The sequence below is a fragment of the Periplaneta americana genome, chromosome 17 (genome assembly GCF_040183065.1).
Source record: "Periplaneta americana isolate PAMFEO1 chromosome 17, P.americana_PAMFEO1_priV1, whole genome shotgun sequence".
Lineage (NCBI taxonomy): Eukaryota > Metazoa > Arthropoda > Insecta > Blattodea > Blattidae > Periplaneta > Periplaneta americana.
The window spans coordinates 6,691,669-6,706,907 of record NC_091133.1 but is presented as its reverse complement, the minus strand read 5'-3'; the positions used below and the strand labels follow the sequence as shown (position 1 = coordinate 6,706,907).

The 15,239-nt window shown below is 38.7% G+C and overlaps 1 protein-coding gene across 2 annotated transcripts in view; it reads right to left on the bottom strand.

Moving 5' to 3' along the window:
* Positions 1-15,239, bottom strand: part of LOC138693404 (zinc finger protein ZFP2-like) — a 48,515-nt gene that overhangs the window by 30,427 nt on the left and 2,849 nt on the right. Inside the window, exon 2 of one of the 2 annotated variants that reach the window (XM_069817349.1) lies at positions 9,525-9,815. In XM_069817349.1, coding sequence (XP_069673450.1) covers positions 9,525-9,537 — 13 coding nt within the window. In that variant the 5' untranslated portion in view covers positions 9,538-9,815. Of the gene's footprint in view, positions 1-3,722; positions 3,927-9,524; positions 9,816-15,239 lie in introns of those variants that run through there. The other variant, XM_069817350.1, reaches the window with a different exon arrangement.

The following is a 15,239-nucleotide window of genomic DNA, read 5'->3' as shown; positions in this document are numbered from 1 at the left end:
CACAACACTCTCTGTCCTCCATTCCATATCTGTCCTCTCAGTCCAATCTATGTCCTCACAGTCCACTGTCTGTGCTCTGAGTCCACTCTATGTGCTCTCAGTCCAATCTCTGTTGTCACTATTCTTTCTCTCCTACCAGTCCACTCTCGTCTCAGTCCATTCTGTGCGCTCTCAGTTCAATTTCTGTTCTGTCACTACAATCTCTGTCCTAACAGTTCACTCTCAGTCCACTCTATATCGTCTCGGTCCACTCTCTGTCCCCTCAATCCAACCTCTGTACTTTCACTACACTCTCTGTCTTGTCATTCTACTCTCTGTCCTCTCATTCCACTCCATGTCAACCGAATCCACTCTACGTCCTCTCAGTCCACTATCTATCTTCGCAGTCCCTTCTATGTGCTCTCAGTCCAATATCTCTTCTGTCACTACAGACTCTGTCCTAGCAGTCCAATATCTGTCCTCTCAGTGCACTGTCTGTGCTCTGAGTCCACTCTATGTGCCCTCAGTCCAACCTCTATTCTGTCACTACACTCTCTGCGCTCTCAGTCCACTCTCTATCCTCTCGGTCCACTCTATGTCATCTGAGTCCACTCTATGTCGTCCCAGTCCAGTCTCCGTCCCCTCAGTCCATTCTATGTGCTCTCAGTCCAATATCTGTTCTTTCACTACACCACCTGTCCCCTCTGTCCACTCTCCATCGTCTTAGTCCACTCTATGTCTTCTGAGTTCGCTCTATGCCGTCTCAGTCCACTCTATGTGCTCTCAGTCCAATCACTGTCCTGTCACTACACTATCTGTCGTCTCAATCCACCCTCTGTCTTCTCAGTCCACTCTATGTGCTGTCAGTCCAATATCCGTCCTGTCACTACGCTCTATGTGCTACCAGTTCAGTATCTGTCCTCTCAGTCCATTCTATGTCCTCTCAGTCCATTCTATGTCCTCTCAGTCCACTCTATGTGCTGCCAGTCCCCTCTATGTGCTCTCAGTGCAATCTCTGTGCTGTCACTACACTTTTTGTCCTACCAGTCCACTCTCTCCCCCATCTCTCCCCCAGTCCACTGTGTGCTTTCAGTCCAATCTCTCCATGCTACCAGTCGAGTTTCTGTCTTCTGAGTCCATTCCCTGTCCTCTAAGTCCATTCTATGTCCTCTCAGTCCACTCTCTGTCTTATCAGTCCATTCCCTGTCGCGTCATTGGAACTTTAGTATATTTTGATTTTACGATAATTTGCAATTCTCTCATACATGTTCCAAGGAATTACGTCTATACGGGAATCGAGCCCCTGTAATAATGTGTTTGGTTAACAGTTCCTTTGCCGCACGGGTTGCCTGAGCTGGAGGCAGCGTATCTGTTCTGTCTATAAACTACTTCCACGATTCCATACAGTTGCAAGTAATTGGCTTTTCAAATACATGATAGCAGCCTTTCTCTCATCGCTAATTAGCAGGGTTGCCAGATGTCCCGATTTTCATTTAAAATCTCGAGTCTCATTGCGATTCGAAGCAGGACGCTAAAAGTCCCTTCTTTAGAAAATTAACATCACTTGTACGACTTTATGGTTACCTAGTAACTACTTTCTTCTAGGCCTAAATAATTAAATTACATTTAAAATTTTTGTTTTTTAACATTGGAAAAAACGAATATTTTGGCAAGCGTAAGGTTTGTAGCAACGAATTCAGTGGTGAATATGATATTTCTAAAGATTTAAAAACAGACGTTCATCAGAAATCCATGGCACAGAGAATGGAAAAAAGCTTGTTGAAAATGCTAAACTCCAGTAATAAATATGTAGGGCCTATATAAACTCTGTAAATGTATACTGTATGTTAAATGATGGGTTTTGAGCAGTAGTATGCTAAGGCACAAAATAAAATGTAAATTTAGATATCAATAAATTTTATGACATTGTAATCAATAAACACTGAAAATTAAATATTTTGTCACACGTGATACATCTTTTGGAATTTGTGCTTTATTGTTAATAATAAACAGCTGGGGAAAACTATGAGACAGAACTACTATTAAACCATTAAGTTAATAATTTTGCATAAACATATTATTGCCAGAAGCCCTTCAAAAGGACGCCAGAGAAATGTGATGTAACTTACAGCCAGATAAATACTGCTTTGTACTTGGAAACCTGTACCTACAATTTGACTTTTATCAAAATTGCAATTTTGAGATTTATATTAGTCACTAACTGCACATACGTAGAGGGATAATTTTTATTATTTTTTTTAAGACAAAAGTAAGTGCTGTATTATATGATGGATAAAATATGTCCCTCTTTGGTATATCTAAACTCTGGCAACCCTGCTAATTAGTGTAGTGTTGGCTGTCATGCATACATGCATAATTTGTATGACGTAATAGCCTTCCACTCGTCCGCCATGACCCTGGCAGCATATACTTTGAGATTGCCTTTCATATGTTTCTTCGATGACATTCTGAATTGCATTGCTAGTTGATTTCCCTTTCTGAACCAATTTTGAGCATTTGATAACATTTTGAATTACAGTTTTCAGAAAAGCACTAACAGTTGACATATGTTTACTACCAATTCAAAGATAATGTGCTAGTGTGCTTAACATAAAAGTTTCAAATGTAAATACGTCTTCGTCTTGTCCAATTTTTATATACGAGTACAAAGAATAAAATGAATTTCTCCACTATGAGCCGACCGACATCACAAAAGAGATCTGGACTACAACGCAAACTGAAAGTGGATAGTTGACTTTGGAATTGCAAGTTCCCTGCTGGCACAGCGAACAGACTTACACGGGCTCCCCAGATGCGACAATTATGCCTGTTGACGATCCCACAGACGTGGAAGGTGGACTCATCACTAAACACGGCCTTCTGCAGATATCCATGTTCAATATCAATTTTCAACAGCATGTCACTAGCGAAATCATATCGTGCAGGCAAGTCGTTTGGTTTCAACTTTTGAACCAATTGAATCTTGTATGCATGCAGACGTAAGCTCTTGTGCAGAACATTGTTGCACTGTGAACGCCATTTTAATTACAGCTATGTCAACAACAATGACCAAATGTTGCCAACATCACACATAAAACTTAAAACGTCCCTCTTTCATTTGCCGCAAATTTCATTTTCCTATCTCCATTATTACGCGAGTTATTAAACTTTCATATTGGTAAATTTTGGGAAAGTGTATGGATGCTGTTTACTCCAAATGTTCTATCTTGGTTTGGTCCAAAGTACGTGAAAAATATATCAAGTAACTTACGCTTATACAAAATAGGGTAGTTTCCTAGTACCCAGTACGCGTCACATAAGTCGTTTTTTGTGTTTACACAGTAGTTCCTTTATGAAAATAATTTTAATGGTTTGTTACTTGATGTGATTTTAGTCAGTTTGTAAAATATTTTTGGTCCAGGGAAAATATAGATCTTTTATGAATATACAGCAATGGCTGACTTAACGGCTTATGTAATGAGTACCGGGTACTAGGAAACTTCCCAAAATAGTGTCATGTAACAATATAAGGTAATTAGCCTATGAGCCGCAGATAGGAACGGCCAAGTGGCGGAGGTATGTGACAACATTAGTGGGTTAGTTACTTGACAGGAGGCGAGGTATGTAACAAGATTAGTAGGGTAGTTACTTTAAAGAATTATCCTCTCAACTAACCCACTAAACTTGTGACATACCTCTGCCGCTTGGCCGTTCCTATCTACATAAATATCCAATATATTTACATTTCTTGAAGAAAATAATGGACTTATGTACTTGTTTCAGCTGTTAGTGTGAAGGACGTCAGTGTAACGCCCAATATTAGTAATAGGTGAATAATATTGAAATTATATTACATTTTTCACAGTATGTGTAGGAAGATGATCAAGAAACCCGTGATAGGTGTTACATGACATACCGTATTTACTCGAATATTTCACGCACTTTTTTCCCGCAATTTCGATCTATGAATTAAGGGTGCGTGAATTAAGCGAGGAATTTCACAAGCTGGTATTTTTAAGGGTAAAAATGACAAAACTACAATTTTTTTTAATGTTATAATTTATCCTCCAGTACATCAGTGCTTTCTTCATCAGAACTATAGTCTATCTCAGATTCACTTTCCACGTCTTCTTCTGTGCACCACAAAGCATCATCCTCACTGCCGTCAAGTGCATTAGCGACCCCAGTCTTTAAAAAGCTTTTGACAATTATATCAGGTGTCACCATTTTCCATGCCTCCACGATTCGCGCACACATTACTCCAACTGACGGGCGCCGGAACTTCCCGGTTGGCGTCAAACTGTGCCCCCCTTCAGTCATCCACTTTGAATAGAGCTTTCTCATATTGTCTTTGAACGGTTTATTAAATGACACATCCAATGGCTGTAACACTGAGGTCAGCCCACCCGGGATAACTGCCATATCAGTTTTCATCTCTGTAAGAAAGCGTTTCGTGTCGTCCCCTAAATGACCTCGAAAGCTGTCCCATACGAGCAAAGATGGTTTCCTTAACAGTGCACCAGGTCGCTTATTCCAAACCGTGCGCACCCAATCACGAACCATTTCAGCATCCATCCAACGCTTTACTTGTGCACGAATATGAATTCCTGTAGGCACGTCATCTTAGGAATGGTTTTCCTTTTGAAAATCACATAAGGTGGTAACTTCCCTCCATCAGCTGTGATGGCAAGCATTACATTACACCACACTTTTTCACAGCCCGTTGAACGTATCAACACACTTTTTTCACCTTTCTGTGTGAATGTTGCATTATTCGGCATATCAAATTATATTGGGGTTTGATCTGCGTTAGCAATTTGAGACAGCATGTAATTTTTGTCCTTTCTTAACCGAATCACATGCCTACGAAAGTCGATAATTTTATCATTGAAGTCATTAGGCATCCGGTGGCACAAAGATGTTCGTCTTCTCAGAGATAACCCCTTCCTCTTCATGAAACGACATGCCCATCCCCTATTCGCCTTGAATTGAGATGAAATGATGCCCAGCTCGGCCGCTAACTCCTTCGCCTTATACCGTAGCATCTCGTGTGACACACCGAAACCATCATTACGCAGTTTCCTTACATATCCTAGTAACTTGTCTTCAAGATCAGGGAATTTTCCACTTTTTGGCCCACTAAATGCTTTCCTTGATGCATTTGTTTCTTGAAGAGTTTGTTTTTGTTTCCTCCAGTAGCGAATATTAAATCCTGGAACTGTGAATTCACGTCCAGCTGCTCTGTTGCCATGTGTTTCTGCATACGCAATACCTTTTAATTTGAAGGACGCAGTATGACTCGAATATCGCGATTTACCATTCATTGTTAAAACTTTTAACAGACGGCTTTCGACAGGTTTCCCTTTTCGAGTCTCAAACTCAACTGATGCGATCCAACACAAAGCTTTCAAACCACCCCCATTCAAATGATAGCGGGAGGTCAATACCCTATACAGGTATTTTTAAAGAACTTTCATAGACGAGAAGGGTGCGCCTGTAACAGGTAGCTGTCTGGTCCCAAATACCGCTATGCACTCTCTCGTTACGGCATTTAAGATACCGTACCTTCAGGGCTCCTCAACATAACACACCTCATTACTTCAAGTTTCAGCATGTACTTGTTACAGTATTTCACGAATATTAAATGCGTGAAATATACGAGGAAATTAATTTATTAACCCTTCGTTACTCGCATTAAATTTCGTAACGCCAGTACTCACCTGGATTACAATGGTAATCCACATTTGTTTTTGTTTGCAGACATGGTTTAAACATTGCAATTAGATTTAAATGTTAAGAAATATATTGTTTTCAGTTATTACAGTAATGAGAATGGATATGTTGCGCATAACGGAACGTATTAAATATAAATATTAATAATGAAACGTATTATAGTACACAAATTGCATTCAAGTGACATGTTTACATAATGTTTCCACACTGGACGTGTCTATGAGTCATAATTTATTGTTGCACCATAGTTATGAGTTAGTTCACTATCATCATAATTATGTAGGTTATCTAGAATTGTTGCTCATTCGCTGTTTGAAGGTCACCCGATCTCTTGATGTAAACTCTCCCACAGGAAACGCAAGTTCACTACTGCTGACCTTTGTTACGTCATATTTGATAACTAAATACCTCACTCAGGGGTGTAGCAATGAAAAAATTCAGGGATGTAACAATCATTCACACTTAACATATAATATTTTACAGATGTTTTTGCAGTTCAGATTTAACGCACATGATAGCCTAATCTACATCTGATTCAATTATCTAAGTAGGCCTACGCATTTCTTCCATACAGTTCAAACAAATTACATGTTTAGTAAGTCAAAGAAAATAGAGGCCAGCGTCGTGAATTTCTGCTTACATCATAGGCTGAGCATAACTGTTCCAGGACATTCACAGCACATTTAGTTCTATTATAAAATGATATTATTTCATGTTTCTAGCTGCCTCCCGTTTCCTCATCCATTGCCTTATCATAATGCATGGTTGATATTGCTAACAGTGTTTTTTTTCTTTGGTACATACGAAATAATTGTGCAGCGTTCATTGAATCCAAACAATGTACTGTTAACTTGCCTGTCTTAGTAGTTGTGAAATGAGGAGGGATTTCTCTTTTGTTTTCTGTCTATGTTCCTACAAGTGTAATTTTGTCATTTTCTAGAAGATCTAAACACAGAGGTATGCTCATGAAACAGTTATCGGTGGTCACATTTCTTCCTGTTCCTTTGATGGGATGAACCAGCCTCTTCACCACTGCATGTGCACTGTTACTTCGGTGAAATGGACAGTCTGGTTGAATACCAGCATAAATTTCCAAGTTATGAGTGTAATATGTTTTCATATCCACCTTAGCAAAAATTTTGATCCAACATTTTGTTGGTTTAGTAGGTATATACTCTTCATGGGACATCGTCCTCTGAATGCAACCAACTGCTCGTCTATAGTTACATATTCGCTTGGACTACAGCACTTTTGTGAGTTCTGAACAAATAACTCTAATACTTCACGTATAGCAGCCAATTCATAAATTTCTTTCCTTTCCTTTTGTCATAAATGTTATCAAAGAGTAGACATCGTAACAAAAATTAGAATCTATTGTAGGTCATTGTCAGGTAAATTGACTCTATTCCTGTGCTATTTTTATCCCATAGTTCTCTTACGTTCAGTCTTCCCGATTTCAAGGCGTCAGCAAAATACAAAATACTCAAGAGTGCCTCAATTTCTACGTCATTTGTTAATTTGCAATCTCTGTCACGTCCGTAATTACGCTTCACTTTTTCAATACAAATATTAGTACCCTTACAATTACATTTATTATTATCTGATCAATAAAGCAGTCAAAACTCTCTGTGTGGGTCCGCGCAATTCTTGCAGCCCTTTTAGGGCTCGATAAATGAATCACTATATTTTGTGCTCGTCTTCTCCCTCGTTGAGCTACTGGTTCTTCCTGCCAAATTGTAGTCTTTTTTCTATCCGTATAGCAGTTTCCATCATTTATAGACATTAGTCTTTCATCATCACCACCACCATGATCATCATCATCATCATCATCATCATCATCATCATCATCATCATTGTCTTGTTCTGAATTAGAATCGTGAACTTCATTCTAAAGATCTCCCCTGTTGCTTTCATCATCACTTTCATTTCCAATGCCATCATCCATATCTTCATCCAGCCATTTGCAAATGTTGTTTGTAGTTTCCGTACCCATTGGAGCAAACTGCGAAGAGGATGGAACGATGTCACACATTTTTTCATAAACTTACTGCATTGCATCACTTATAACCATATTAAAAACTATTTCACTTACCTGAACAAAAAACTGACGTCAGTACTCGCGTGGATTACAATGGTAATCCACTCGGAAAAATTGTGCATCACTTTATAAAACTCCGTATAACTTTCCAAAGGGTTGCGACAAATACGTCTAAACACCAGTAATGCCTCACTTAGACTGTGACGAGAAATTGCATTGACGCTCAACTACGCAGTGCTGCAGGCAGTGACGTAATAGAGGATTAAATATCAGTGGATTACTATTGTAATCCACGCGAGTACTGAAGGGTTAAATTACATAGTAAATAATTTGGGTGCGTGAAATATGCGATGGCGTGAATTACGCGATTAAATACGGTAGAGACTGGATAATCCAAAGAGTTATATACCATTGTTTATTAATATTTCAAAAATACGCACTAGATAGGAAATCATGGCTTCCCCTCCCAATTTTAACATGTCTCCGGCGATACCATCAGGTCCTACTGATTTATGAGTTTTCAATTTAGCGATCCTTCTCCTTATGTCCCTAGGCTTGATAGAAAACTGACCCATATTTTCCCCAGAAGCTAAGTTAGGTATTATTGCCCTCATCCCAAAACAATGGCATAATTAAAATTTAGTTTTTCTGCTTTTTCTCTGTCTTGTACAATAAATTCATTGAGGCCATTCTTTAAAGGGAGGCTCGAATAGTTTTCCTTGCGTCGTCTCTTCACATATTTATAAAATTCCCCCCACCCATTTTGTTCACCTTTGAAAAGTTTATTGAAGTAATTTTCCTGCGCTATCTTCTTCGCATTAAGCAGTTCTATCGATAGTTGTGAGAATTTTGTTTGTTTTACAACGCTTTCCTCGCGCTGGCTGTAGGATTTCCATAGTTTTCTTTAAGTTTCCGTATGTAATTATTATAATATTCCAGATCGGGATTGTTTGATAAATGTTTAACCGGGATAAATTTCTGTAGTCCTGTTAATATAATCTGCTTGAACTCCGCCCAGCATTCTTCTACACTACTGCCCTTTACTACCCATGATGAGTACTTTTCTCTAAGATAATTTGGAAGCCTTCTTTGACAGCTTTGTTATATTGCAAGCTATTTTTGTTCTTTGTTACACTTTGCTTGTACTTAACATTCAATAATATTTCAAGAATTACCGCGTCGTGGTCACTAATACCTGGAATCACTTCAATACCTGCGACTATATCTGAGGGTCTTAAAAGAAATATGTCTAGAAAGGAATCTCCCCATGTCGCCCTATCTGTTACTTGTATTAAGTTGTGTTTCCAGATGAGTGCATTTACTAGTGCCAGTTTACCTGGGGAAAGTTTAGGTCCCCCGCGACGATAACATATTGACCGCGAATGTGTCTGTTTTCCAACATCTCTCTTATTTTGCACGGTACGTTCAAGCCTTTTTTCGGAGCCCTGTATAAACCGATTATATATAATATTTTCGTGATTAATCATCTGCTTTGTCTATACCCAACATTTCGAACTCAGAGTCCTTAAAATTTTCAGCGCTCTGCAGGCACTCTTTTACACATATAAAAACTCCTCCCTCTGTTCCTACACGGTCGCGTCTGTATGTTACATAATCGTTTCTAAATACTTCTGATCTGTTACTTCGGTGGAAAGCCATGATTCCGTTCCTATTACGACGTCAGGATTATGCGAATCTACTATGTTCCAGAATTCAACTGATTTATTATAAATACTTCTACAATTATTGACCTGCAGCACTACTAAAGACTTACCATTACATGACATAATATTGGTGAGCCCTGTTGTTTCCGCTGTGGCTGCTGCTACTGCCTCCGTCTCTCCAATTGCCCCTGCCGTCGCCGCTTCCTCCGCTGTTGTAATAGTACTCGTACATACTATTTGCCGCCGTCATTCCTGGTCGTTGCTCCTCTCCGTTGCCGCCGCCCTCGAGAACAGCGATCCTAGTCCCATCGCTCCTCTTCGATTCAGATGGATTCCGTCACATCCCAGGTCCCTGTCACTGATCCACGAATTTGGGTCCACGAATGTTGCACCCGTTCTATCTGCCACACAGTCGAATGCCTCATTGAGTCGCCCAATTCGAGTGGTGGTGGTGGTGGTGGTAGGGGTGGGGGTGGCGGTGGCAGCAGCAGCAGCAGTAGCAGCAGCAGCAGCAGTAGCAGTAGCAGCAGCAGTAGCAGCATGAGTAGCAGTAGCAGTAGCAGTATCAGTAGCAGCAGCAGTAGCAGCAGCAGTAGCAGTAGAAGCAGCAGTAGCAGTAGCAGCAGGAGTAGCAGCAGCAGTAAAACTAGCAGCAGTAGCAGTAGCAGCATGAGTAGCAGTAGCAGCAGCAGTAGCAGCTGCAGTAGCAGTAGAAGCAGCAGCAGCAGTAGTAGCAGCAGCAGGAGTAGCAGCAGCAGTAGCAGCAGTAGCAGTAGCAGCAGCAGGAGTAGGAGTAGCAGTAGGAGCAGCAGCAGGAGTAGCAGTAGCAGCAGCAGTAGCAGTAGAAGCAGCAGGAGTAGCAGCAGCAGTAGCACTAGCAGCAGTAGCAGTAGCAGCATGAGTAGCAGTAGCAGCAGCAGTAGCAGTAGAAGGAGCAGCAGCAGTAATAGCAGCAGGAGTAGCAGCAGCAGTAGCAGTAGCAGCAGCAGGAGTAGGAGTAGCAGTAGCAGTAGCAGCAGCAGGAGTAGCAGCAGCAGGAGTAGCAGTAGCAGTAGCAGTAGCAGCAGCAGGAGTAGCAGCAGTAGCAGTAGCAGCAGCAGGGGTAGCAGCAGAAGTAGCAGTAGCAGCAGCAGCAGTAGCAGTAGCAGCAGCAGCAGTAGTAGCAGCAGTAGCAGTAGCAGCAGCAGGAGTAGCAGCAGAAGTAGCAGTAGCAGCAGCAGCAGTAGCAGCAGCAGCAGTAGCAGCAGCAGTAGCAGTAGCAGCAGCAGCAGTAGCAGCAGCAGTTGCAGCAGCAGCAGTAGCAGTAGCAGTTGCAGGAGGTGTAGCAGTAGCAGCAGTAGTAGCAGCAGCAGGAGTAGCAGTAGTAGTAATTTATTTATTCATTTATTTATTTACTAATATTTATTGTGCTGTACAACAGCCTAGTGCCAATAACAGTTCAGCACAAGATAAAGTTAGCACAAGATTCACAGTGTACAAGGAATAACAAATGTGCATACAAATAATTATGAAAATTACAGACAAATACAAATAAACAGTAATGACAAAATGAATAGATACCAAAATACAAATAATTATTAAAATTAGTACAGTGAAATAATTAAAATAATGGCAATTAAATAAAATGAATTACAAATGAATTAATGAAATCATATAAATGAAGACTGGAATCATATAAGTAGTATTGTAAGGATATGCAAATGACGAGAATAATATGATACATATCGCAACAAATGGTATAAATTAATAAAAGTTACATAAAAACTCAAAAAGTATATACTACACATTAAATGGATCCAAGTTCAATCCATGCAAATTAGCATACTTAATACATCTGCAGACCCGAGAGAGAAATTTAGAATTCCTATTATAAAATATTTTATGAAATCTTAAACCCTTAGCAGGAATACGAAGACTGATATTGCTTATGAATGATTCACAATCAATATCACCCTTAATGACTTTACAAAAAAATAAATAATCAAGATCCTGAAGTCTGGTAAATAAACTACCGCAATTGAAATACTTGCAATTAATCTCATATTTATAATCGGAATTTGGTAAAAATCTATACGAACACAAGGAAATAAATTTTCTTTGAATATTCTCCAATTTAGCCGAGTCAGTGGAAGTAATGAAGTTCCATACAACAGATGCATATTCAAGCTTGGATCTAACCAACGTATAGTACAAAATTAATTTAAAATGTTAAATGTTATGTTTTATTTAACGACGCTCGCAACTGCAGAGGTTATATCAGCGTCGCCGGATGTGCCAGAATTTTGTCCCGCAGGAGTTCTTTTACATGCCAGTAAATCTACTGACATGAGCCTGTCGCATTTAAGCACACTTAAATGCCATCGACCTGGCCCGGGATCGAACCCGCAACCAAAATTAATAAACACAGAGGAGTAGAAAAAGAATAAGTTATAGATCTAATTACACCAAGCATTCTTAATGAATGGGTATAAATATATTGCACATGATCATGGAAATATAATTTTGAATCAAGTAAGACACCAAGATCTCTAATACAGTCTTTCTTAGTAATTATGACATTACTAAGAGAATAATTAAATTTTAGGGAAATAGTTTTCCGTGAGGAGGAAATAACAAAAGTTTTGGATTGATTAATTTTCAGTCCATTTTCAACAGAACATTGTGAAATTGAATTAATGTCATTTTGTAGAATTTGACAATCAACCGAACTATTAATTTTACGAAAGATTTTGAGATCATCCGCAAATAAAATGCAGCTAGAACTTATTCTTTTACTTATATCATTTATATATAATAAAAATAAGAGAGCTCCCAATGTAGACCCTTGAGGAACTCCACATAAACTATTAAATGGAACCGAGAGAGAATTACCTAGTCGAACACAAGATTGTCTATCTGTTAAATAATTTTCAAACCAATTAACATAGTTAGTGGAGAGACCAAAATTACTTACTTTATTTAATAAAATTTTGTGAGGAACAACATCAAATGCTTTGCTAAAATCAAAATAAATTGAGTCAATTTGACCTTGATTTTCAACAGCAGGCATTATGAGATTGAGATAGGAAACATAATAATAATAATAATAATAATAATGATAATAATAATAATAATAATAATAATAATAATAATAATATAAAAGCAGAAAATAAGAAAATAATAGTCTCACTTTAGGCATATACATTTGGAAATCGCACAAATAATAACTTCTAATTGAATAAAATTATATTGTCAGTCGAGGAACAGATGGAGTCCCTCATTAAAAGCATCTTAAAATGCTCCATCATATCTATCACACAGAGGGCGCAGAAGCGTCGTTAGTAATAGGGACACAAGGAAGGTGTGTCCCCTCAATATTTTTGACCCCCAGTATTATACTCTATACAGTCTTCAAGATTTCAAATTTGTTTAGTTCCTAATATCCCCCCAAAAAATAATATAGGTAACGGAGTCGATGGAGCGAGAATGCTCCATATGACAGATATTACATTCGAAAAATAGATCGAATGAAATTTAGGACATGAAAATCCATTCATTGACTCTTGTGTTCAACATGAGGCTTCGAGTTGCGAATTGGGGACCCCAGTGCACTGGTAGAGTTCGAACTTGATACATAGTTATTCGTGTACCCGTGTCCGTGACAGTTCACTAACGTAGTGATTCTGAGTGTAGAAATTATCTATGTGTGTTGTATTGGAATGCTTTGATCCTGAATCCTAATATTTACTTCAATAAATTAAAGACAAGTAGATAATGTGTTTCCAGATATTGTGATTTTGTAATGCAATTCCGACAAAAGATAACGGATACGATATAATAAAATCCTATAAAGGATCACTACCACTTCAATGCGTAATGCTTGTCACAACTTAACCTCAAAACCCTTTCTTAATAGGTTTGCTTCAACGAGTTACATTACTGTAGAGTGACTAGAACGCCTTCTGGTTGAAGACAGTTGAACATTAGCACGCCATGTTTTTTTAGGTCAAAATGTATTTTTTTTTATTTTATTGGGTTATTTTACGACGCTGTATCAACATCTAGGTTATTTAGCGTCTGAATGATATGAAGGTGATAATGCCAGTGAAATGAGTCCGGGGTCCAGCACCGAAAGTTACCCAGCATTTGCTCGTATTGGGTTGAGGGAAAACCCCGGAAAAAACCTCAACCAGGTAACTTGGCCCGACCGGGATTCGCAGCCAGACGCGCTGACCGTTACTCCACAGGTGTGGACGTCAAAATGTAAGGGGCGTGGTTCAAATGTGGTACAGTAAGAGATTCGTGTGATGAAGTTAGTAATTGTTGTTAATTGACTTACATATTTACAAATATACAGGTCTATAGTGCGTCTATTTAACTCTCTTAATTTATAAATTTACAGAGATGCGAAGAACACAAACACATACACAATTCACGTTAGTGTATTCTCATTTATTCTGTCTCAGCACTCTTCAGACATCCTTACAGGAGCTGTCTAAATGGTTCTCTGACTGGAGATTACTACTCAACATTACCAAGACAGAAGCTAAAATCTTCTCTTTAAGGCCTATTCATAATCCACCTCCTTTGGTTCTTCTAAATGAACAAGTTACATGGCTCTCCAGTGAAGAAGCTGTCAAATATTTGGGAATATTATTAGACACGAAACTTACATGGAATGCCCATATAACTCGCATTGTTACACTAACCTCTTCTAGCATTCGAAAATTATACCCTTTGGTTAATAGACGTTCACAAATTGGATTGGACTGTTCAATGCTACTCTACACCTCGCTTGTACGACCTCTTTTAACTTATGCAGCGCCAGTGTGGGGGACAGCAAATAAGACACACATGCATCGCCTACAAGTTCTCCAGAACAAGTTCCTGCGTACTGCAACAAATGCCTCCTGGTTTGTGAGAAATCAACAACTACATCAAGAATTGGGAATTCTTCCACTACAACAGTACATCCATTCAATGTCAAAATCTTTCTTCAACAAACTTCCTGGTGTTCCTGGAGCTGTGACATATAACATTGGAGCAAGATCTTGTCAGCCATCTCGACTTAAAAGGAAACTCCCTCAAGACATCCTTCTTAGTGATACTGACGACTCTTCATAAATTTGACACAGAAAATCATCATATTTTTGTTCACATAATTGACTAAAATGTTTAATTAATTAATTTAAATTAATTAGAGGAGCCTTTAGAGCCAACCTCAACATGATATTCTGCATGTGATATTCCATAATTTAACAGTGGTCTGTATAGCAAGTTTGATGGTCGACCAATATTAAACATAAAAAAAAAAAAATTTATTCTGTCATAAATTCGTTTCAATTATTATTTCTCAAATCATTATAAATACTCTTACAAACATGTGGCACATATTGTAAAACCTGTTTGCATGGTATTAAACCACAATGTTATGGAGGGCCTTATTCGCCAATATCCACTGCTAAAGCAGATTGCAATGTTTCGAAAGCTCTACACTTCCAAAATTTCAACATCCATAATGCTTAGTGATGGTCTTTGAGATTATCGTCGAAGTAGTGGGCACTTACCGACTCTATAGCTAAACAGCAGAGGGTATTGAATTCAAGACTTCTTCTGCCGAAATATGGCAATAATTGTCAACACAGAACTATGCTCAACGATGACAAAATTTAACGAATGAAGAAAGTTTTAGCTAGGAAAATAAGTTTCATGAGTCGAGTACTCAGGAAGTATGTGAAAGAGCTGGAAAAATTAAAAAGGGCCATGACCTTACTACAGAGATGGTTTGCATGGGTGTGAGTTATCCTGGTCCAACTCAGTTGTATATCCGTGACAAATGTGTTAAC